The following is a 22,243-nucleotide window of genomic DNA, read 5'->3' on the forward strand; positions in this document are numbered from 1 at the left end:
CTTTGCCTGTACTGAGCCTCAAAACTAAGGATTTGATAAGGTTACTGCACCACTGATACAATTGCTGATTTTTAAAGCCTCCTCCAAGAGACAGATGTTTGGGCTGATTAAGAATTGAGGAGGAGACCTGCAGCTACACCAAGGAATAATCTATTGGGCAAATATTTTAATAAAAAATATGAAGAGATCAGCCCGACCTTGCAAGGTCTTCTGCTTTAAAAAAAAAAATCTTTATCAAACCCCTATTCTATGGCTTCAATAAACAGAACCCATTACCTCACGGCATCTTTTGTTGGCCCCATACAAGAGAGAACAAAATGGTTATTCAGGGGAACGCTTTCGATTTTTATTGTGGGTAGCCTGCACAAAGAGCCGTGTTATTGTATTTAAAAGAACCATCTGTAGCAGAAACAATGGCATCAAATTATCTTTGAATACCCACTGAAAAAACATAAAGCTTTTTTTTTTATTCTTCTTCTGTACGGTGGGGGGACAGAGCAGTGTTAGGATAACTGACTTTTTTGTTGTTCTCTGGGTGCATTCTTCTCGCTCCCCCTCTCTCCCCCTCACCCTCTCTCCTCTCTCTCTCTCTCCCTCTCCCTCTCTCTCTCTTTTAAAAAATCAGCCATTTGGGGTTTTAAGCCATAAACGATTTTTCTTGTTGCAGGGGATTGCAGTGGCAAAGCTAGGCTAGGTCTTGGAGGCTGGTGTAAGGCGATGCGGGAAGGCAGGAGGCTGATGGAGAGACTGGGGGGAAGAAAAGCCGAAATGGATTCACGGTGCCTTGGATGGAGGATGAGAGGGGAACTGCAAGCTCCTTCAACTCGTTCTGTCCGGTGAGAAGTGATCAAGCTTGGGCTGACAAGAGGCTCAGGGAGCCCTCACGTTCTTTGCTTTTTTACCTGCCAATCAAACTGCTACAAGACAACACCCTGATCTGGCATGGACATGTAAGTAGCTTGCAACCCAACTTTGACATTCACTGCTAGCTCACTCCTCCCCCCCCCACACACACACATACACACACACACACTTTCTTCCTCTCTCATTCTGGTTTTTTTTTTTCCCCCTTTTGACCTTTACTAGATCTGGAAATACACCCTATGTGGCAGTCATTTAACACAGGCAGATTTTAAGTCCGAAAGCGTTAAATTTTGGAATTAAATGCTAATTGAGATTTCCTTAACAAATGCAGAATTGAAATGACATTATTTATTCTCTTCTGAACAGTTTTAGTACTCAACATAATAAGTTCCTTGCAAGGGTGTGTGTGTTTCTTTTTCTATGAAAATGAAGAAATAGATTCGTGAGCCTCCAAAAATAACCCCAGTAGTGAAAAATTCAGGCTTCCATCTTTAAAATGTTAAACTCTGGCATTTCATTCCTACAAAGAACCTTCTCCAGACCAGTGTTACTTAGAATGGAAAGAGTGATTTGATTCAAAAGGTACATATCATTAAAAGGTTGCTACTACTTCAACCAGCGTCTTACTGTTTTGGTGGTGATTGAGGATGGGAGGGAGCTTGCAAAAAGAGAGGATGGGGACAAGGCGAGACCTCGTTCTTTGAGAGACTGACACAGAGGGAGATAGAAACGCAAGGGGGCAGGATAAGCAGGAAATATTACCTGAGAGAAGGAATTACAGAGCATGGCGAAGCTGGAAGCTGGGAGGGCTTTCTGCTGGAAGTTGTGCGAGGGGTGATGGGGCTTGCTCTCTGGTGCCCTCTAATGGCAACTAGAACAATGTTTTACTTTTGTAATACAGTACTGGGAAAAGCAGCTGGGTTTTTGTTGTCAATACTGGGTTTTGTTTTTTTGTTTTTTTTCTCAGAAGACTTAAAAACTAGAGATTACTAGTAAAAGAAATTGATTGTTTTCAGCCCAGAAACTTACGTATGCCTTAAAGTCATCCATGTTTTATCCTCGATCATCCCCTCCTCTCCCGAAATCTTGTTAGACTAATAGAAGAGGAGAGACTAAAGGCAAATTGATTTATGGAGGGTGGCCCACGCCCAATTAGTAATTCGGGGAAAGATATTAATTTCCTACCTGAACAGCATTCTGACTCTTCTAATATACTCGAGAGGTGTAAGGAGGTGGAGTGGGAAGGGATGATTTGGAAATTGCAGATTCTGACACTGGCTCATTATAATACAATTTAAAGGGGGCTCTTAGGAACCTCTGTTACTGCGACATGTGGTGGTCAGGGGGCTTTCCTTCCTGCCTCCTTTTTCTTTTTTCTTTCTCTTCATTTTTTTATTCTTTTTTTTTCCTTTTCTTTTTTTTTTTTTAATTTTTGGTAGATAAAGGTTAATCTTGGGCTGAATGATAGAGCTATGATTGACAAGAGAAAAGGTGTTGAGGGCAGGTCGCGCTGTCTTATTTACAGCCCACTGCTTGCTGTAGAGTCTTTGTTAGGACTGGAAAGCTAATTTAGTGCTGATCAAAAGCACCACAGAGTTAAAGGACTGGTAATGACTGCTAATTTCATTTCAGCCTCATGCATCCCCAACTGCTGTAATTAAAGACACGCTATTTAAATACAGGTGAAGGTTTTTTTTTTTTTTTTTAAGTTGGGGTGGGGGCGGGTGGATTACAATTTTATTTAGATTTTTTCATATACTAACTTGGGTGTTATGTAGTCCAACATCAGATTTTAATGTTGTTATTATTTAGAGCTGCTTCTTGTCATTTATACCTGGCTTTGCAGAATCGACAGTATGAAATGAGTCAATCACATAAAAGCCCTCTAAAGAAAGTAGAGGAAAATGATGCAGAGGAGGAACTATTTAGGGGGATTTAAATATTAGGGTCTTCCCCCCCCCCTTCATATTAATAGTAGGGGATTCGATAGAGCTGAAAGTATTTGAAACTTGGGGCAAGGTTAGCAGGCCAAATGGATCAGTGTCAGCTTTTAAGTACTTCTAAAAAGATCATGTGAACAGATGGAAAAATATATTTTTAATTAAATAATTTCCCCCACACTGTAGCTGCAGTATTGGCTCAAAAACCTTGTAATTTCTCAACCGATAGGAGTTTCTTTATGAGAACATCAAAGGATAAAAAGCTCTACATTTTCGTAGTTGGTTAAAATTGATAACCCCCTGTGCACGCGCGCGTGCGCGCGTACGCGTGTGTGTATACACACACACACACACACACACACACAAAGAAAAAGAAAAAAAAAAGAATTTAGCCTTTAATCTCTTTTTATCCACGAAGACTAAAGCTCTGTACTCGACCCCGCGAGCGGCTCTCGCCTTCCGGGGCTGGAACCCGGCTCAGATGTGAAGCGGCGCTGAGCCGCCGCGCAGGTTCGTGCCCAGCGCCCCCTGTTGGACACAGTAGGAGCTGCGCAGCGCCAGTCCTGGAAATCGCTAGAACCTTGCTCTGGGGTTAGAGAAAACTCTTTATTACCCTCCAAAAAGGAAATGGAATGCAGAAACAAGTTTTTATACTCTTAAGTGATAATATTTTAATTCAATAAAAACTAAAGAGGAGATGATACAATCTTAATTCAATAAAAAAATACAAAGATTAACTTTCCTCCTCCTTACATCCCAGCCATCTCCCACCCGGGTTTGGTTTGGGGACTCCTTTTAAAGACTATTCCATAGTAAGAGAGTTAGAGAAACAGGATGAAAAACAAAGAATTTTTTTTCTGTAGCTATGAAGAGTAAAGCAAAGGCTCCTTCTCCCGTTTTGTCCGCATTTCAAACAATTAAACGGGAGATAAGCTGCTTGCTGTTTTGACGTTGTCAGCAGCCCTCACAGGCTCTAAAAGTACTGTTAACAGAGTCTCCAAGTAAACGAAATAACTTATTCCTACTTATTTATTTCCCGAGTGTAATTAAAAGTCCAGCTTCTTCTTTGAGTGTTTCCCATCCCCCAAATCAATCTTGGCCAAACTTTTCCTTTCCTGGCAAGCAGTTTGATTCTAGATACTGTGTCTGAGACAGGTGCCTGGCATCTTTGTCTTTTATCTTAGCCATGGGATTTCAGGGAAGGTGTGTCAGTGGTAAAGTGTATTTTCTTTGAAATTCAGCATGTAATTGACCAGGAATCCAAATTATCCTAGAGAAAGGAGTATTTTTGCACTTCCAAAACCTATCTGTCTACATAAGAAAGAGCTCTAACTTTCTTTGGCTAGCAAGGGAGGGCAAAAGTAGCCTTTGAATTATTTCAGAAAGATAAACTATAAAAATGGCACATTCTCTGAATTTGAAACAATGAGGAAATCTGTGTTTGTTTAGTTGCTTAAAATTATAACAGTTTTTGTGCTTAATGATCTCCGTCTTCAGTGATGCACTTAACATTTTAGCTTTCAACCTTAAGAACTTTAGGGCTTGCTTTTCTCTCTTAAGTTTGCCTAGTGGCGGAAACTAGCTTAATTTTCATGACAGAATGGGTTTTAAAACACGGTTAATACTGTGGCTGCGCAAGCTTTATGTTGCCCTTATGTTTATTCCTCTCACCTCCCCAAATTAGCGGATGCGAGATGGTGTTTCAAGGGGAATTGCTGTTCGGTGCGATGAGGTACTTACTCCCTCTGATTCCAGAATCGGATCTCGGCTTAGGTTTTTCACTAAATAGGTTCAGAGGCAATGGTAAGAAAAGAACCAAGCTTTTGATAAATCTCCATCCGGAATTCGATCGAAATGACAGGCAAGCAGGATTCCCTGCCATAGCACCCCCAACCCTGTGCTCTGCGAAAAGCCCCCATTACGGAAATATGAAGTCAGGATTAGCTTTGTGAACCCGCGCCAACCGCAACGGCGTAGGTTAAGAAACCGTGCACTGACAGCGGAGGTTCGAAGGCTACACGGTGGCTCCCGCAACGCAGCATGATAGGGAGGCCAAAGCCTGTAAAATCGTGGTGGCGACCTCAGAAAAAAAAGGTATATGCCTGCTATTTGGAAGTGACTTAGAATCTGCAGTAGCAAAGCCCCGGGGATTGCGACCCCGTTCAGCTCTCCCTTTTGTGCGGTGAACACTTGGGCAACGACAGGAGGGAGGAGCCGCACCTGGCTGCGGACGGGTGTGTGCAGGCTGCATGCAAGTCCCCAACTTTCCAAGCGTCCAAGGAGAAAGCTTAGCCCCTAGTTGAGCAAAAAGAGCTAAACAAGTGGGTGGCCCAGGCCTGAGCAAGTCACCTAACACTCCTGGTGCAGGAGTGTTATTTCTGTGGTCCCAGGTAACTCTGCCCCTGCCGGAATCCCACACCCCAAGGCGGCCAGCAGGAAGGCAGCCCTTCCACCTTTGGGGGCTGGAGAGGCGGGCAGCGCGGGACTGACTCCTTAGCAGCAGCGGCTGGCAACCGGCGGTGTTTTTCCGCAGCGGCAAAGCGCCCTTTAGGGGCGGGGCGGTCGCCTTGGGTCTCATGTCCCAGCGTCCAGGCCTGAGCCCCAGCGGGGTTGGCTGGGCGCCCTGCTCTGTAAGTAGCCAGGCTTGCCTGATTCTGTGGGCGATACAGAAGAATAGGCCACCCTAGCTTAAACCCACTGAGCCCGAGCCAACTCCTCAGCCCGTTCTTACTTTGATCCTTCACACCTTTCCTGATGAACCCAGGGAGAAAGAAAAAAAAACCCGCATTCTGAAAACCAGCAGATGTGTTTTGGAGCTTGGTAAGACTATAGGGAAGTGGAGAAAATTGACATTATTAAGACCAAGATTCAAGAACGAGCACTCGTGTATTAAATTTACTCTTTTGCTTTGTTTTTAAAATCAAGAACCTTTAGATTCCTTGATCCAACCCCGAGACAAAGGCGACAGAGAGAAAGCCCTGTCTTGACTTGAGGAGCTGAGGTAGAGACAGATAGTCATCTCTCCACCACTCAGCCAGGCAGACAAACCCTGCCAGACTGTGAGTCCTAATCCAGGGCCCAGCAGCTACGTGGGTTACTGAAGGGTGTTGAAACCACAAGTACAACTTGACACCATTGAGCCCACAGTGCTTGTCAATAATCTGTGAATTAGGTGCAGAGATTGTCACTGTAGATCATAACAGTTTCTGAAGGACTCATTACAGCCTATCGTGTCAATGATCTCCAAATTAAGGAGGGGGGTGTGGGGTAAGAGGGAAAAGGAGTGGGGAGAGCCAACAAAAAGGGAAGAAGGGTGGGAGGGGAGATAAAAGTCAGAGCCCCAGCTCCGAAGGAGCCTTTAAAGATTATCAGGCCAGCGATCTGAGAATTCCATTGGGATGAGCTTGGAAGCCCAACTCCATCTGAGCTGGGATTGGAAGGGGGGCGCTAGGGGGCAAGCAGAAGTAGGCCTCTGGGAAGGATGACTTCTCAGCCATTTCTTTTGAGGCTAGAAGAGCTTTTGGAAGAGGGCTCCAGATGTCAATGGGAGGCCTGGAGGATGCCAGCCCGCCCAGGATGGGTGTACACTTTGATTTAGAGCACTTTCCAGGGCGAGCCACAGCTGCAGATCTTTGTAAAAAAAAAAAAGTGGTAATAGTTTCATTTAGGGCAGATGGTGATTGTAGGGTGATTTGGGGTTTTTTTTTCCAGTGGCTTGCTTTAACTTCTTTTCATGCCACAGGTAAAAGGTTTCCCTCCTTTTCTTTTGATAATCCTGTGCTTCACATGTTAAACAGATCTCATTTCTTTCCCCAACTTGCTTTTGGGGATGCCAAACACCTAGGCCCTCTGAGATTTTGTCACTTTTGCAGTTTTGATTATACCTGATCATACTTCCGGAAGGGAGCTTATGAGTGACACAGGAGTAGTGTATACCATGAGATCACCAGTAGCAAGAATCTTGGAATGGCCTAGACTGACGCAAAGAAGTTCTTCCTTCATGCAGTGCACATGTAGCCCAGTCCGCACTGGTATGTCACTTAATGCGGGCCAGATAAACTTTGAGGAAGATGTAGGTTTGTTTTTCCCATAAAAGTTGTGGTCACAACTAAATGTAATAATCATAGTTGGATATTTTAAGTAAAAGTCTTTCGTGAAATTAGAGTAACAATCCTAGCTACAGGATAATTAGGATTTTAAGGAAGCCCCATTCCTATTCTATTCCTTTGATATGATTAACTATACCAAGATGGTGTGTTCAATCAGAGAGATATGTACTTAGGCTTCCAAGTGATGATTCAGAGATACAAAAAGATTCAGGGATTTGGGGAGTCACCTTGAATTCCTGGTAGCCTCTTTTTTTTTTTTAATTCTCTTCTAATTTTTAAAAACAAAACCATAGATTTCGTGCAACTGAAAACCACTGGTGGAAGCTCTTTAAGTTTTTAGCTTGTCTTTTTAAAAGAGAATTTCTATTTTAAAGAAAATTAGATCATTTTAATGGGCAAATTGCATTTTCCCCTGGACAACAGCTGCAGTGCAGGGACAGAATCTTATGTTAAAATTACTTGATAATTCAGAAATAGAAATGAAATTGTAAAATATGAAAATATTTCCCAAAAATATGTGAGCTGGAATATATGAAATATATGTGCAAATATATGATACTGTAAGTAATGTGATGATTATTATATATAATCCAGAAGGCATGCACAAGTGATTATATATTATTTTTGTTGCTATAATTTGAAGTAAGGGAGAAATTTAGTTTTCTAACTACTGAATTCTTTTAAAAAAATGCATTTATTTCATCAGTGTGAATTAGATGAAAGAGAATGAGTAAAAAAGGGAATTGAATTCAAAGCAGCTCTGCATTCCTTAGGTTTCAAGGGTCCTTACAGCTCTTCAGTGAAATTATTTGGTGAAATTGGGTCTGGACTGAAACAGCATTTGTTATCCCTTGTTCATTTGTTATGTGTAATGCCACTTCTGAGAACTATAGGCAAGGTGCTGAAGAGACTCACAAAAAAGAAAAAAATATGATTAAGCAATTTTAAATTGCCAATCTACCATGAATCCATATGCATAACTAATCTCAGTAAACAGAAAGGGATAGAAGTATATGTTTGTTCTTTGTGTTATCAAGAAACATTTATTATAGTTCCTGTCAATAATCCTTCACACTTCCAAAACCTGACAGATTTGGTATAGAAAGAGAATGGGGAGAAATGTAGATGAAAGAATTTCTATCATTTTGAAAATTATGCTATAAAAATAAAGGTGTCTCCTGTAAGATTTCTGGTAAGGGATCCTTCAGTCTCAAGGAAAGGAAGTTTGACAATGAATGGTACAATAATCAGTTTCTAATTTGTGCTCTTATTTTCTATATATATATATCCTAACTTATTTCTTGTTGTTTGTTTTTGGAAAGTATGCGATACATTTTTAGAGAAAAGAAATCCCCTAATGTACTTCTTTACCTTCATTTGTTTGTGTTTGTTTCTTAAATCCGGAAGGATCAAGTTTTGGTCGTTCTGGGAGTCTTGTGGCTTGCTTCAATTTGGAATGACTGAGGATTTCTGTAACTTAGAGGGGAGAAGGGAACATTGGAAAAATTGACTTATGTCAGTGTCCTTACTCTGCAACTCTCAGTTTGCTTGTATTTGGGGATAGATCTAAATAAAATTCAACTCATCAAATTTTCCAGTGTTGTGCTATCCATTTTATTTTCCCTTTATCTTTGGCTTTTAAAATCAAGAACTTTTCCGTAGTTGCCATACTTCACTTTTTAATTGTATGTGCCTCTTCCATACCAGACAACTGGTATCACTGCTTCACTGTAGTATGATTACTGCTATGGTCACTTTCATAGAAGATGGTTGGAAGGTCAGGATTCACAGGAAACGACCAAAAAAAAAAAAAAAAAAAAAAAAAAAAACCTTCATTTGGCCAAATCTGGCTCCTAATATATTTAACCAGTTCCAGAATTAGAAAGCCTTTCTGTACATTTTCTCCTATTTTTCCAGCTTTTTTTCCTTACGTAATGAAATTAAAACTTTTGGAGCCCACAGTTGACATTTTTCAGAAAATTGAGTTATCAAGGCAGTAATTATTTCACGGGGAGATAAAACTCTCATAGCCCTAACTGTCAAATAGGGCCCTTTTCAGATTTTAATTACAAAATAAAATTAGTCTGCTCTTCCTCGGAATGGTTTGTGAGTGGTTAAACAGAGCTTTCCCCCAATACTGGTGGTCGTCAAACTCGGCTAATTAGCAATGCTGAGAAATTCCAGTTAACAAGGACATTCTCCAAGACTCTGCAGGTTCCCTGCCGTTTGCCTTCATTTCCATAAGAAGATTAAGAGAGGAGGGGAACACACTCAAATGCAGATGCAGAAAAGAAGCGTTTTTTAACAAGCATCATAATAGTAAGATGCTTGGCTAGTTCTCACCTAATTACTGCAAGTTAAACCTCTATTTGCCACTAAGAAGAAAAAATAAGTCTACAGTCCCCTATCTCCACAAAATTGTTAGTTGGCTTCAGATATAACACTTGAGGATGTAGAGGGAGAGGTTAGGAGAGAAAAATCAATGTAAAAGATTCTCCAGTAAAATTGAGACACACTTAGCAGTTAAGGCTTTTTGGCTAAGACCGGGAGTAGAACAGAATCAAATCAGAATATTCCAAAAATTCTGCATTTGTGTTCCTAATTAACAATATTGCCCTAGAAGTATGTAGCTTTTCGCTGCCCATGGAAGGAAAGTGTTACATTGTCTTTAGATTAAGCACTTTCAATTTTCATATCCTGCCAATGCAATATTTTAAGTTATCTGAGGTTGAAGTACCCTGTTCCAAGTCTTTCTGGGATTGTCTAGTAGTCAATGGTGTATTATTGTCAGTACTGTTAGCTGACCTCTTATAAACCTAAAACAGGGTTACTTCTGTTATCTATTGGGATTGTTAGAGTTATTAGTAAATTTAGGGGCAGTGATGGTGCTAGATTGAAATCGAATGTCCGGTGATCTGATTTTTTTGAATGCATATGTCTTAGAAAAAAATTCTAAAGAGAAAATTGTTTCTGCTATCACCATCTTCTTTAATCTTATTTTCATAGCACATTATTGTGCATAAATGCCAGCCACAGTTAGTTTATTGCCTCGATAAGTACAACAAGCTTAATTAAAATAAAGCTGTAAATAAATGCAACCAATGATAATACAATTGTAATGTATTTCCACAGCTTATTTAATGATAAAAGCAATTAACAAAAACTTAGACAGCCCCTTTAACCTTTTAAATGCATTATTATAGAGTTCAGACACAAGCACATACATCTCAGAACATGTAAATGCTTTTATATATCATCCCAAGAAAAAATTTTGTGCCTTTTACTATTGCCCCTTGAGAGAAAGAGAGATTTAAAATATTTGCTTTCATAACCATTTGTTATTAATATTTATTTTAATAAATATACACCACCATTATTCACACCAACCTCATAGGGATTTTTCCTTCAAACTTAATTATCCATAAGCTTTTTTAAAGTTTTCTGAATAATGCTATTAAGCGCAGACCAGTACATACACAATCATAAAGTGGAGCTTGGTATGCCCTTCGTGGCGCCTGGACAATCATAATTCATTCATATGTTGAATCTCATAATTTGTACCTATTTTTTTCAGTGGTTTAACCTCCCACTTATCTTGAGGTTGTATGTACATTTCTAAGTTAAGCAAATTAAATTTGATTCTTATGATTTGGAGCCACAGTTTATATGATATGTTAACTTTTCTTTTGTTTAGATTATGTGTAATTAGTTTGATCTTCCATCCCCCTCATTTTTTTTTTCTTTAATTATTTCCAAACACCTTCTTTTAAAGGTAAAAGTGATAGTCTCGGGAAAGCGAACATACCAGCAGGGGGCGCACCAGCCACATCCCTGAAACCAACTGCGCTGAAAAGTCGGTGGCTGTCTTCAGATTCTCTGTCAACCTTTTTTCTTTTCTAATCTCCAAAGATCCGTGTTTAGCTTAATATTACACCTCGACTAAATCGAAAACATTGCTTTATTTTGAAGACTAGAGAATACTGACGCATTTTGAGAACACCAGTCTCACCCTTTCTGGACTCCCAAGAACTAAAAAAAAATCTTAAAAACTTAAGGAGAAAAAAGGAGAGCCTAGGGTGGGGGGTGGGGAAGAAGGAAGGTTGGTTGGAAATAATTTAAGAAAAGTCTGCAAAATTCTTTTTCACAACTTTTCTGAGTCTCCAGTGGGTATACTTAGCTTGAATTTGACAGTAATAAATAACCCTGGGAGGGCAAGAATTGGAGAAGTTGAGGGTAATTATGGGAAGAAGGTTAGTAAGGAACAAAACAATGCACAGTTTGTAAAGATAATAAATGGAACGTGGCTGGTATATACTATTCACTACATTTTCTTTGGGTGAGTAAGGGTAGATCAGGGGAGGAGGGGGCGGAGAGAGTGTAAGAGAAGAAAGAAAATAAGTAACCCCGATGGTTTAAGCTCTTTATAAAAAAGAAATGGCATCAGGTTTTTTTTTTCCTCCCCCCCCCCCTTTGTAGTCAAGTGCATTTTAGCCACAAAGATCCCAACAAGAGAGTGGAAGGAAACTTAGACGGGGCTTTGTTTGACTCCGTGTAGCGACAACAAGAGAAACAAAACTACCTATTTGTAACGGACGTGGTGCCATTGCTCTCCGCTTTGAGCGCCTACCTATTGAAATCTTTACGTCGGGACAATGGGAGAGCGGCTAAAATTACCCTCTTGGGTCCTGGGCGGGCAAGATTCCTGAGCCTCTACCCCCGCCCCCATCCCATCCTCCTCCAGCTTGAGCCTAGCTGGGCTCGCAGCTTCCTCAGTCTGGGCCTCCTTCCCCTGCGTGTGCTGCCAGCACCTGTGCCTGCTGAGCACCGTCCCCGCCTCCCAGGCCTGGAGCCCCTTGGTGGCGCAGCCCCTGACCCTAGCGGCCAGCTCTTTGCTGCCAACACCGTAGAAGTCAGCCGGGGAAATGCCAGGGCTGGTTCTGCTGGAGTCCTGGGAACTCTGCGTGGGAGGGAGTTTGTGAGTGCGGCCCAAAAGCCACCTCTGTACAATGCCGTGGGATGCCAGGAAGTTGAAATGACCTTCCCCCACTGCCTGCACTTTTGAACGTCCTTCTCTGTCTTCCCCCAGCCCTCATTTGTAAGCAGCATCCCCCAAAATCCTCATTTGGGAGAGACTTTAGAAAAGTAGGGAGAAGGGAAGAGTACCTTCATCGACTTTGCACGAAGTGAACGGTGACAGACTGATGGGAGATGTGGCTGGGAGTGACAGAACAGGTTGTAGTTTCCTGGGCCAAAGAGCTGGACTAGGCCGGGAAACAACTGCTTACGAAGGTTGCCCTGCCTGCCCTTAAATCCGAGTCGAGTACGTGGTCAGAGCGAGCAAGATTCATTTTTAAGAACAGAACAAGTTATGTGGCAGCAAGAAGGGTTTTGAGGACAGAGGTTTTGATCTCCTAACTTCTTGTCGGGACAGTGTAAGAAGTGGGTGATTGGGTGCTGGCACCAGCAAAGGAAGAGGGACCAGGGAAGAGCCTGGTTAGTGAGAAGCCTTAGGGGGCTGGAGTCAGGAGCAGTGCTGTGGGATGAGCGGCAGAACCAGGACACACCAACTCCTGCAAGGCCTGTTTCCTGGAATACTAGTTGAACAGTCGCCCTGAGCCACCCACTCTGCCCTGCCCCACCCCCACACCTAGCTGCTTCCCGTGCCCCTTCCTCATTTCAGTATCTTGCACTAAAAAGTAAATCAATATTAAGTTTGAAGAGGAGGGGGAAAAAAAAACCCACATAGTCTTAGTGCTGTTTACCCACTTCCTTCGAAAAGGCGTGTGGTGTGACCTGTTGCTGCGAGAGGGGATACAAAGGTTTCTCAGTGGCTGGCAGGCTGGCTGTGGGAGCCGCCTCCCCCTCCTCTCCTCCCCCCCCCGTTCCCCCCGCCTCCCCCGCGCGGCCGGCGGCGCGGCAGGCCCCGCCCCCTTTCATGCAAAACCCAGCGGCGAGGCTGGGCTCGAGTGGAGGAGCCGCCGCGCGCTGATTGGTCGCTAGAAACCCATTTATTCCCTGACAGCCCCCGTCACATGGATGGTTGTCTATTAACTTGTTCAAAAAAGTATCAGGAGTTGTCAAGGCAGAGAAGAGAGTGTTTGCAAAAGGGGGAAAGTAGTTTGCTGCCTCTTTAAGACTAGGACTGAGAGAAAGAAGAGGAGAGAGAAAGAAAGGGAGAGAAGTTTGAGCCCCAGGCTTAAGCCTTTCCAAAAAATAATAATAACAATCATCGGCAGCGGCAAGATCGGCCAGAGGAGGAGGGAAGCTATTTCTTTCTTTTTTTTTTTTTTTTAATCGTGATTCCAGTTTGCTTCTCTCTCTCTTTTTTTCCCCCAAATTATTCTTCGTCTGATTTTCTCGCGGAGCCCTGCGCTCCCGACACCCCCGCCCGCCTCCCCTCCTCCTCTCCCCCCGCCCGCGGGCCCCCCAAAGTCCCGGCCGGGCCGAGGGTCGGCGGCCGCCGGCGGGCCGGGCCCGCGCACAGCGCCCGCATGTACAACATGATGGAGACGGAGCTGAAGCCGCCGGGCCCGCAGCAAACTTCGGGGGGCGGCGGCGGCGGCGGCGGCAACTCCACCGCGGCGGCGGCGGGCGGCAACCAGAAGAACAGCCCGGACCGCGTTAAGCGGCCCATGAACGCCTTCATGGTGTGGTCCCGCGGGCAGCGGCGCAAGATGGCCCAGGAGAACCCCAAGATGCACAACTCGGAGATCAGCAAGCGCCTGGGCGCGGAGTGGAAACTTTTGTCGGAGACGGAGAAGCGGCCGTTCATCGACGAGGCCAAGCGCCTGCGAGCGCTGCACATGAAGGAGCACCCGGATTATAAATACCGGCCCCGGCGGAAAACCAAGACGCTCATGAAGAAGGATAAGTACACGCTGCCTGGCGGGCTGTTGGCCCCCGGCGGCAACAGCATGGCGAGCGGGGTTGGGGTGGGCGCCGGCCTGGGCGCGGGCGTGAATCAGCGCATGGACAGTTACGCGCACATGAACGGCTGGAGCAACGGCAGCTACAGCATGATGCAGGACCAGCTGGGCTATCCGCAGCACCCGGGCCTCAACGCGCACGGCGCCGCGCAGATGCAGCCCATGCACCGCTACGACGTGAGCGCTCTGCAGTACAACTCCATGACCAGCTCGCAGACCTACATGAACGGCTCGCCCACCTACAGTATGTCCTACTCGCAGCAGGGCACCCCTGGCATGGCGCTTGGCTCCATGGGCTCGGTGGTCAAGTCCGAGGCCAGTTCTAGCCCCCCTGTGGTTACCTCTTCCTCCCACTCCAGGGCGCCCTGCCAGGCCGGGGACCTCCGGGACATGATCAGCATGTACCTCCCCGGCGCCGAGGTGCCGGAGCCCGCCGCCCCCAGCAGACTTCACATGTCCCAGCACTACCAGAGCGGCCCGGTGCCCGGCACAGCCATTAATGGCACACTGCCCCTCTCGCACATGTGAGGGCTGGACAGCAAACTGGAAAGGGGAGAAACTTTCAAAGAAAAACAAGGGAAATGGGAGGGGTGCAAAAAAGGAGAGTTAGAAACAGTATGGAGAATAACCTGGTACGCTCAAAAGAAAAAAAAATCTCATCACCCACAGCAAATGACAGCTGCAAAAGAGAACACCAATCCCATCCAAACTCACGCAAAAACCGCGATGCCGACAAGAAAACTTTTATGAGAGATCCTGGACTTCTTTTTGGGGGACTATTTTTGTACAGAGAAAACCGGGGTGGGGGGGTGGGGAGGGTGGGGATTGGACCTTGTATAGATCTGGAGGAAAGAAAACTACGCAAAACTTTTTAAAAGTTCTAGTGGTACGGTAGGAGCTTTGCAGGAAGTTTGCAAAAGTCTTTACCAATAATATTTAGAGCTAGTCTCCAAGCGACGAAAAAAAATGTTTTAATATTTGCAAGCAACTTTTGTACAGTATTTATCGAGATAAACATGGCAATCAAAATGTCCATTGTTTATAAGCTGAGAATTTGCCAATATTTTTCAAGGAGAGGCTTCTTGGTGAATTTTGATTCTGCAGCTGAAATTTAGGACAGTTGCAAACGTGGAATGAAGAAAATTATTCAGATTTGGACATTTTAATTGTTTAAAAATGTACAAAAGGAAAAAAAATAGAACAAGTACTGGCAAAACCATCCCTGTGGTCTTGTTGAAAGGGCAAAAGTTTTAGATTGTACTAAATTTTTTAACTTACTGTTAAAAGCAAAAAAAAAAAAATGGCCATGCAGGTTGACATCGTTGGTAATTTATAATAGTTTTTGTTCAATCCCACCTTTCCATTTTGTTCAGATAAAAAAATGAAATTACTGTGTTTGAAATATTTTCTTATGGTTTGTAATATTTCTGTAAATTTATTGTGATATTTTAAGGTTCCTCCCCTCCTTATTTTCCGTAGTTGTATTTTAAAAGATTCGGCTCTGTATTATTTGAATCAGTCTGCCGAGAATCCATGTATATATTTGAACTAATACCATCCTTATAACAGGTACATTTTCAACTTAAGTTTTTACTCCATTATGCACAGTTTGAGATAAATAAATTTTTGAAATATGGACACTGAAATTATGTTTGAGTCTTTCATTTATTTGGATAACACTGATTATACATAACTTCTTGGGAATTGTAATACTGTATTCAGCCACGAAAGCAAAATGCCAAAAACCTTGGTATTAATAGTCCAGCAGCATGTGCTAATGTTAACTGAAAAGAGAGAGAGAGATGGCTGGTTGATTAATAAGTACTCTGGAAAAATTGAAATGCTTATGTCATTTCTAAAATAGAAACTAGAGACATATATTGTAAATCCACCCCCTCCTTTTCTAAGCAGCATGAATAAGCATGATGGGGACTTATACTTAAACTGATTTGTGCCACTTGTTGCCAGAAAGGAGTCAATTCTGAAATTTTTCATGTAGCTTAGCAGATGGGGTATTGAGCCAAATCAGAACCAGGTTGGCTGGTTTTGTCTTCATTTTCTTCACAGCACAATGGCCCTTTGAAACCTGGTTATAGGGGGAAATGATGCTTCTTGTATCGGAATAATTGCAAACTAGACATGCAAAGTGTTCATCTGCTGGGTGGGTGTTTGGATTACTCTGGCCCTGCTATTGTCTGAGAGGAAACAAGTGGTTTGCTTTCTTTGTTCTTTGACTTCATAAACTTTCTCCTCTACATTTTCCTGTTTAGAGCAAGGGAAAGCAAAGAACGTCTTGCAAAATTCCCCGACTTGCCATGGATGTAGTTTTTTTTTATTATTTATTTTCTTTTTCTTTTTTTTTTTTTTTTTCCTTTCTCTCCCTCCCTGAATTCCATTTCTTAAATTGGCAGCGTGGGTCCAAGCCTGTAGCCCTAAATCGGATAATCTCTGCAGCTGATAACAAGCAAAAGAGAAGCCAGGCAACAGCCATATTACAGAAGAAAACAATCAACTCCGAGGTAGATATTTTACTTTGTCCGGTCTAATCACATTTGGAAATGATTATGCTTTTGATCTGTTAACTGTTTTACTACAGTAGTAGAGAAGTGGGGGGAGGGGAAAGGGTGGAGAAACAAGATTGGATTTGTTGTTTTCTTTTGCCCTAGGAAAGGTAAAGAAAGGCTTTAGTTGTCCTCAGTGGGAGCGGAAAAGTTGGGAAAATCGACATGGCCTTTGAATTAGCGATGCTCCAGTATCGCAACCAACTCGCGCTTTGGCGCCGCCGGAGAAACTGTGACCTAGTCAGGGACTTTTTTATTTACTACTTGCTTCGCTCATCTTCCCCCACCCAAGGGGACCAGGAACCAAGAGCCGGGCATTCTTAAGAGTGCAGGATTGCTTTCCACAATTTCAAGAGCTTGTCGTGTCAACTTGCTGCAACTTTGGAGAAGTTGGAATCCGGCAGCGCTTTCCACCCTTGAGTAAAGTACCCGCAGCAGCCGCTAAGTTAGCTCATCCTATTGGTTTGCATCTTCTCATTTCCAAGAAAGTGTTGCTAAATGTTGGGTCTAGGTTGAACTAGGAATGTCTCATTTTCTGTATTTTAGCTTATTCGGAATTGCTTTATTTTGTAACTTGGGGGCTTTATTTACTTCTTTATCCTCATTTTAAGGGTAATGTTGTACTGGGAAGGGACAGTTATTCCAGTTCCCAATTCTAAGCGAGGCATTTTCCCCCCTAATTAATGCAGAGACTCTAAAAGAATTTCCCCCGGCCTGGCCAGCCATTGTAATGCATATACGGATTATTCACGTGGTAATGAGCACATTCGCCAGTTCTTGCTCACACATACGAATAAAAGAAACTTTGAATAAAGATCCAAATGAACGTGCTGGGGGTGTGGGGTGGATATCCCCGGAATTTTAGCCAATCAATTTGATATAGAATGTATATATTTAAAAAATAAATATATGCTAGGGAAAAAAAAAAAAGACCTGCAGGATCAGACTGAAAAGCAAAGTTTTGGCAAAATGTTCACGTTCAAATATTTTGCAAGCAGAAAGGGAGCACAATATTTTAAAAGTTGATATAGTTTTTACAGTGGTTGTCACTGTATTTGTATTACACAGGATAACTTGCCATTTCCCCTCCCATCCAACCATATCTGCAAACCAAGTACTTGAAAAATAGAAGCCAAAATATTTTGTTTACAAATATAAATTCATTTGATAAACTGCATCTGAAGAAAACCATACAAATTTCATTACATCATTCATTTGATCGAGTAAAATAGTTCTCCAAGTTGTATCATTTCATAGTTAGATTAATATTAACAATACAGTATTTTAGCAACAAATGTGATTTTAACAAAAAATATTCTGAAGATAGCTACTGAGTATTTAGTTCTTTCCTTGGGATATGATTCAGCTCAAGGAAACCACTTTTCAGTCAAAGGGGGTGAATTTAAATGTTTTGTTAACCTTATAAACAGACTAGAAATGTGCAAAAGGATGAGAGTATAGTCAGTTCTCTGCATTTTTTTTTTCTCTTCCTGCCCTGACCCCCACCCCCATACTTTAAATAAAGAACGTTAAAATATTTTTGCTGAGCTGTAGTAGATTAGCAAGGTTTCTTTGCCAATGCTGGAAAGCTGGTATTACAGACTGTCCCAGGGGAAAATGGCTCACATTAACCACTAAATGAATATTTGACAAGGGCTCATTCGGAGGTATTATTACTATAAACGTGTCCCTACTGGACTTTTCAAGGGTCAAAGAGCAACGCTTCAATTAATTATTTAGACTGCTAGTAGATTTGGTTGTAATAGCTGTACTTATTTCTAGAAACCGACACATTCTTACAGTAGGAAAAATCTCTGGAGAATCTTCTCCATCAGCAACCCCTTAGATTGAAAAACACATGGACCCCTGGCATTCTAAAAACTGACTTTTTTATTAAACCTTATCCGGGGCTGGGGGAAGGAATTATGGCCTCTTTTTCTACATCATAGACTATTTTGAGTTTAAAACGGGAGGGGGGAGGACATAACCATTTATCTTAATTTCCACATCATGTCTGGCAAGGTCTTTTAGGGATTTGCGATGTGGGGAGAGAAGAGAGGGTGTTTATTTATAACCTTTGCCTTTTCTAAGTAGCAGTGTCACAGGATTTCAGAGACCCAGGCAGGCCCCTGAATTTAGACAGGATCCACATTCCTGTTTGCCAGGAAAAATCTGAGGTTTTAAATGGAAAGCTCCATAGATTGAGTGCCCTGAGTTCTAATAGTGGCAGAGTAAATTGGGGTGCAAGGTGTAGTTCTTCCTTCCCTCCCACCTATTGGTCAGAACACTGCAAGGTGCATGAGGAGGGGCAGGGTTGCATTTTTGCCATGTCATAAGTTCTTCCTTGGCCCTAGGTAAGCTGGTAAGGGAATGATTTTGGAAGTAGATTCCTTGACAATAATATAAATTGAATGAATAAGAGATAAGCTGGTGGGGGGGGGCGGTGGAAGCAGTAATTACAAACCCAATTCATTCAGCTTTTCAGAACTTTTGTTATGGGAGTTCCATTGACGGGTTTTGAGCTGCCAGTTTTCTCACATTAAAAGGAACTGATCAGCGCCTCAGGGGGACAAGGAATACCGCTTAACTGCATAGTGATGGGGTCTTCATTTAGCACCATTACAAGAAGAAAATTAAACAGTGCCTTTGTGTGCACGAGGTTTACTTTTCAACTGCTAACAGTTTATAGCTAACTGCTCTGAGATTGAAGTTTGACTATGGTTTGATCGCCTGTGAGTTGGCACTGCTTATTTATTTATTTATCTGTTGTAATTGAAAGAGCTTTCTACCCACTACGACCCCCGCCCCCTTTCATTTCTTGAAGAATTTTTTAAAAACAGGTCCTCATATTTTTCCTTGTGGAAGGAGTTTCCTTTGCCATGAGTTCATTTTGTGAAGACTTGAGCTCACATTCCCCCCCCCCCGAAATAATTGCTTTAAAATAATTTGCATCTCTATTTTTTTCTTTCTTCTTTCTTTCTTCCTTCTCCTCCTCCTTCTTTTTCTTTTCTTTTTCTGCTGCATTTCCTTGCTCTCAGAGCTCAAGCTTTTCAGGCTGCAACAGTGGTTGAGGATGGAGTATGACTTAATATTCTTTGCTTTCTCTTTTGACCCAAGTTAGAAGCTGTCTGGGTGGATCTCCCTAGGGACTTTGTCTATGAGGTGAATACCTTAAAGAAGGGAGAAGGGGGAAATACTGTGATCTTTACTATGAAAATCTGGATAAAGTCCAAAGGGACATCACCTCCGGAGGTCTGGAGTAAAAAGCTGTGGAAGGAGCTTTCCAAATACAGGGAAATTACCCAAACCAGAGAAATTAATTTTGTGTTTTTCATAGTTATTTTCTATTAAAAACTTTCCTGGAAGCCTAATGTGTAATACCCATCACGGGAGGCTTGGTATCTCCTCTCTTTCTTCTGATGATGCTGTCCAGTTTTACGATTCTTGTTTTCAGTTCGTATATTTTTCTTCTGTGGCCTTTAGAAAAGAATGGACTTGACTTTTTTGTTTTGATTAAGGAAACCTCTCTTTGGAAAGGTGGATTATTAAGATAAGTCTAAGATTTCTCATGACAGAGAGCTCTCTGTGTGCAGATGGATTTTATATTATATTTTGGTTTAATGTGATGTTTCTGATTCCTGGAGCACTGACCTCAGTTTTTCTCGCAAAACAAAAAGAACATCCCTTTATTTGAGAGTAAAAATAGTTGCTGCTTCTAGGCATTTGGACTAGAGATGCTTTTTCGACTTTGCAAAGAAGCACCAGGTGTTTTAATAGCTCAGAGAAGCCCATCGTTTCATTACCATCGTCTGCCTGCGTGTTCAGGATAAAGTGTGCACTGCTTTACAAAGATTTCGGCTCTTTGAAGTATCATTTGCTTCCTTCTCTCGGCTTTGGTGCGGGTGCGGCTCTGGGCTGTGACTGCGCGGGCCTCCCGCTGGCTGCCTAGGGGAGCGCTCAGTGCCCAGCGGACGCGCGCGGGAAGATGCGGCCTAGGCCGACTAGCACCGGTCGGGACTTGGGATTTGACGTCACCACTGCCCCCAGGGTCTCCCCAGGAAGGTGCTGTATGGGGCTCGAGTTCTCTCTGCCGAGGCTTTGCCAAAACGGTTGCATCTCCTCTCCCATAACCCTGTATGGTCCCAGGTCGGGCAAGTGTAGAAAATCTCCGGAGCTGTTGGGATTCTCACCGCTCCAGAGCCTTCTGCCTCCTGAGACCTCCTGACCCCTGAGAAGGTTTAGGCCCCAAACTTTCCAAATCAAATCCTGCCTTCTTGCCGCTTACCACAACCCTTTTCTTTTGAAGGGTTGTTTGTCCCTGTTTGTGACCATATCTCAGAATTAGTAATCTCTTTCCTGCCAGATCAGAGGTGGTGGATTGGCAGGGGTGTGAGAAGGGATGGAAGCATTCTGGGCTCTCCAGAATATTATGCCCTTCTAGGGTCAGAGCAGGTAGGAATGGGAAGACACAGAACCTTCACTTTCTCATTTTTAAAATAGCTACTACATATTTATTTTACAGAAGATGAATGTAAAGAACCTGACACAAAATAAGCTTAATTCATAGCTACGATTTTCTAACTGTCCGGCAGAATTAGATGATGGGGAAGGGAAGCAATTCTTGTATTAGACTCCAGAGATAGATACAGAAATTGTGATCCTGTCTCTCCTTGTTGGTCCTGGGTAGTGAAATAAGATTTGTCAGACTACCCTTCTTACTTTTCCAAGTGCTCTTTTTGACTTAGGGTTGGTCTAAGAAGTTATCTTGCAAACTTGCCATCCCTAGGTATCTTCCTGAAGGGAAGGATCCTGGCATTTCGGTTAGCAGCCGCCCCCTCCCGCAGAAGGCAGAAAAATAATTACTATATTAAAAGGAGCAGTGAATTCTTCCCGAGGGTTCTTATCGCTGGCGGCCAGGCCAGAAGCCGGACTGCGCCCCAACCCCCACCTCCACCTCCACCCCCACCCCGTGACGTCAGGGCCTTCAGGGCCTTAAGGATGAAATGATTCCGTTGAGGGTTCCAGAAAGGGTAATCCAAACGCTGGCAGGACCAGGTCAGTGGAGCCGGTCTCCATCACCACTACCCAGCCCAGCTCTGGAGGCTCCAGAGACTCCTCGCCCTCTAGAGTATAACCAAATACACAAGTAGCCAGAGCCTCACATACATTACACTCATCAGCCAGAGGAGCACCCTTTTCTCTTACAAGTAAACGTTCAAAGTTATCTGATTTGCTAGCTAGAATTTGTTGTGGGATCTGTTGTGGTTTTGTCGTGCTTATGTTTGTTTTCTTGTCAGATGCTAGACAAAATTACAGAAAAAAAAAAAAAAAACAACTCTTTACACTTTGCACCATAGCTTTATTTTATTTAAGCCCACCCAAGTTTAAGCAGTGATTTAAGATTTGGACTTGGAAGTGTTTTTTGCTTCTGATATCACCATGATTAGGACAGTTGTCTGACATACCATTGCTATTATAATTGCTGTGCCCTATCTATTTTCTCTTTTCTGCTCCTAGTAATTTGTATAGCTTTTAATAATCTTTTTAGAATCAAGTATTGATAAGAGAACTTCTAGGAACCATTACTTAAATTGTAGATAAAAACCATTTTGGGGGGGTGGAATTCATATAAGATTTATTTATAAAACTATTTGTTGGTGGAAAAGCATCTTGCACCTTAGCATTTTGGGAAGATGAACTTCTAAAGTTTTCTTTCCAACTTTCAAATCCACTTAAATCATTAAATTAGTGCCCCTCCAATGAGAAGCATTCTGGAAATTGGGCCTTATGTTCTCATATTGGACCAGAACCTCACAGAGAATACCTTTACAAGAATTAGCCAA

At 42.7% G+C, this 22,243-nt stretch overlaps 2 protein-coding genes across 20 annotated transcripts in view; both read left to right on the plus strand.

Moving 5' to 3' along the window:
* LOC106145044 (uncharacterized) overlaps positions 1 to 22,243 on the plus strand; it is a 685,031-nt gene that overhangs the window by 628,515 nt on the left and 34,273 nt on the right. For 7 of the 19 annotated variants that reach the window (XR_013436662.1, XR_013436663.1, XR_013436661.1 and 4 more), the window contains 2 exons: positions 668 to 950; positions 16,251 to 16,358. The exons of 2 other annotated variants lie outside the window; for them this stretch is intronic. Coding sequence is in view for 5 of the 17 variants with exons in the window: in XM_078043707.1 (XP_077899833.1) it covers positions 668 to 840 (173 nt within the window). In the remaining 12 variants the exon portion in view is untranslated. Of the gene's footprint in view, positions 1 to 21; positions 41 to 464; positions 951 to 16,250; positions 16,359 to 22,243 lie in introns of those variants that run through there. 10 more of the 19 variants (XR_013436669.1, XR_013436668.1, XR_013436667.1 and 7 more) reach the window with 9 other exon arrangements.
* Sox2 (SRY-box transcription factor 2) lies at positions 13,120 to 14,643 on the plus strand. Its single transcript, XM_005330257.4, has one exon. The coding sequence runs from the start codon at positions 13,405 to 13,407 to the stop codon at positions 14,365 to 14,367; it is 963 nt and encodes a 320-aa protein (XP_005330314.2). The 5' UTR covers positions 13,120 to 13,404; the 3' UTR covers positions 14,368 to 14,643.

The sequence above is a fragment of the Ictidomys tridecemlineatus genome, chromosome 3 (genome assembly GCF_052094955.1).
Source record: "Ictidomys tridecemlineatus isolate mIctTri1 chromosome 3, mIctTri1.hap1, whole genome shotgun sequence".
Classification (NCBI taxonomy): Eukaryota; Metazoa; Chordata; class Mammalia; order Rodentia; family Sciuridae; genus Ictidomys; species Ictidomys tridecemlineatus.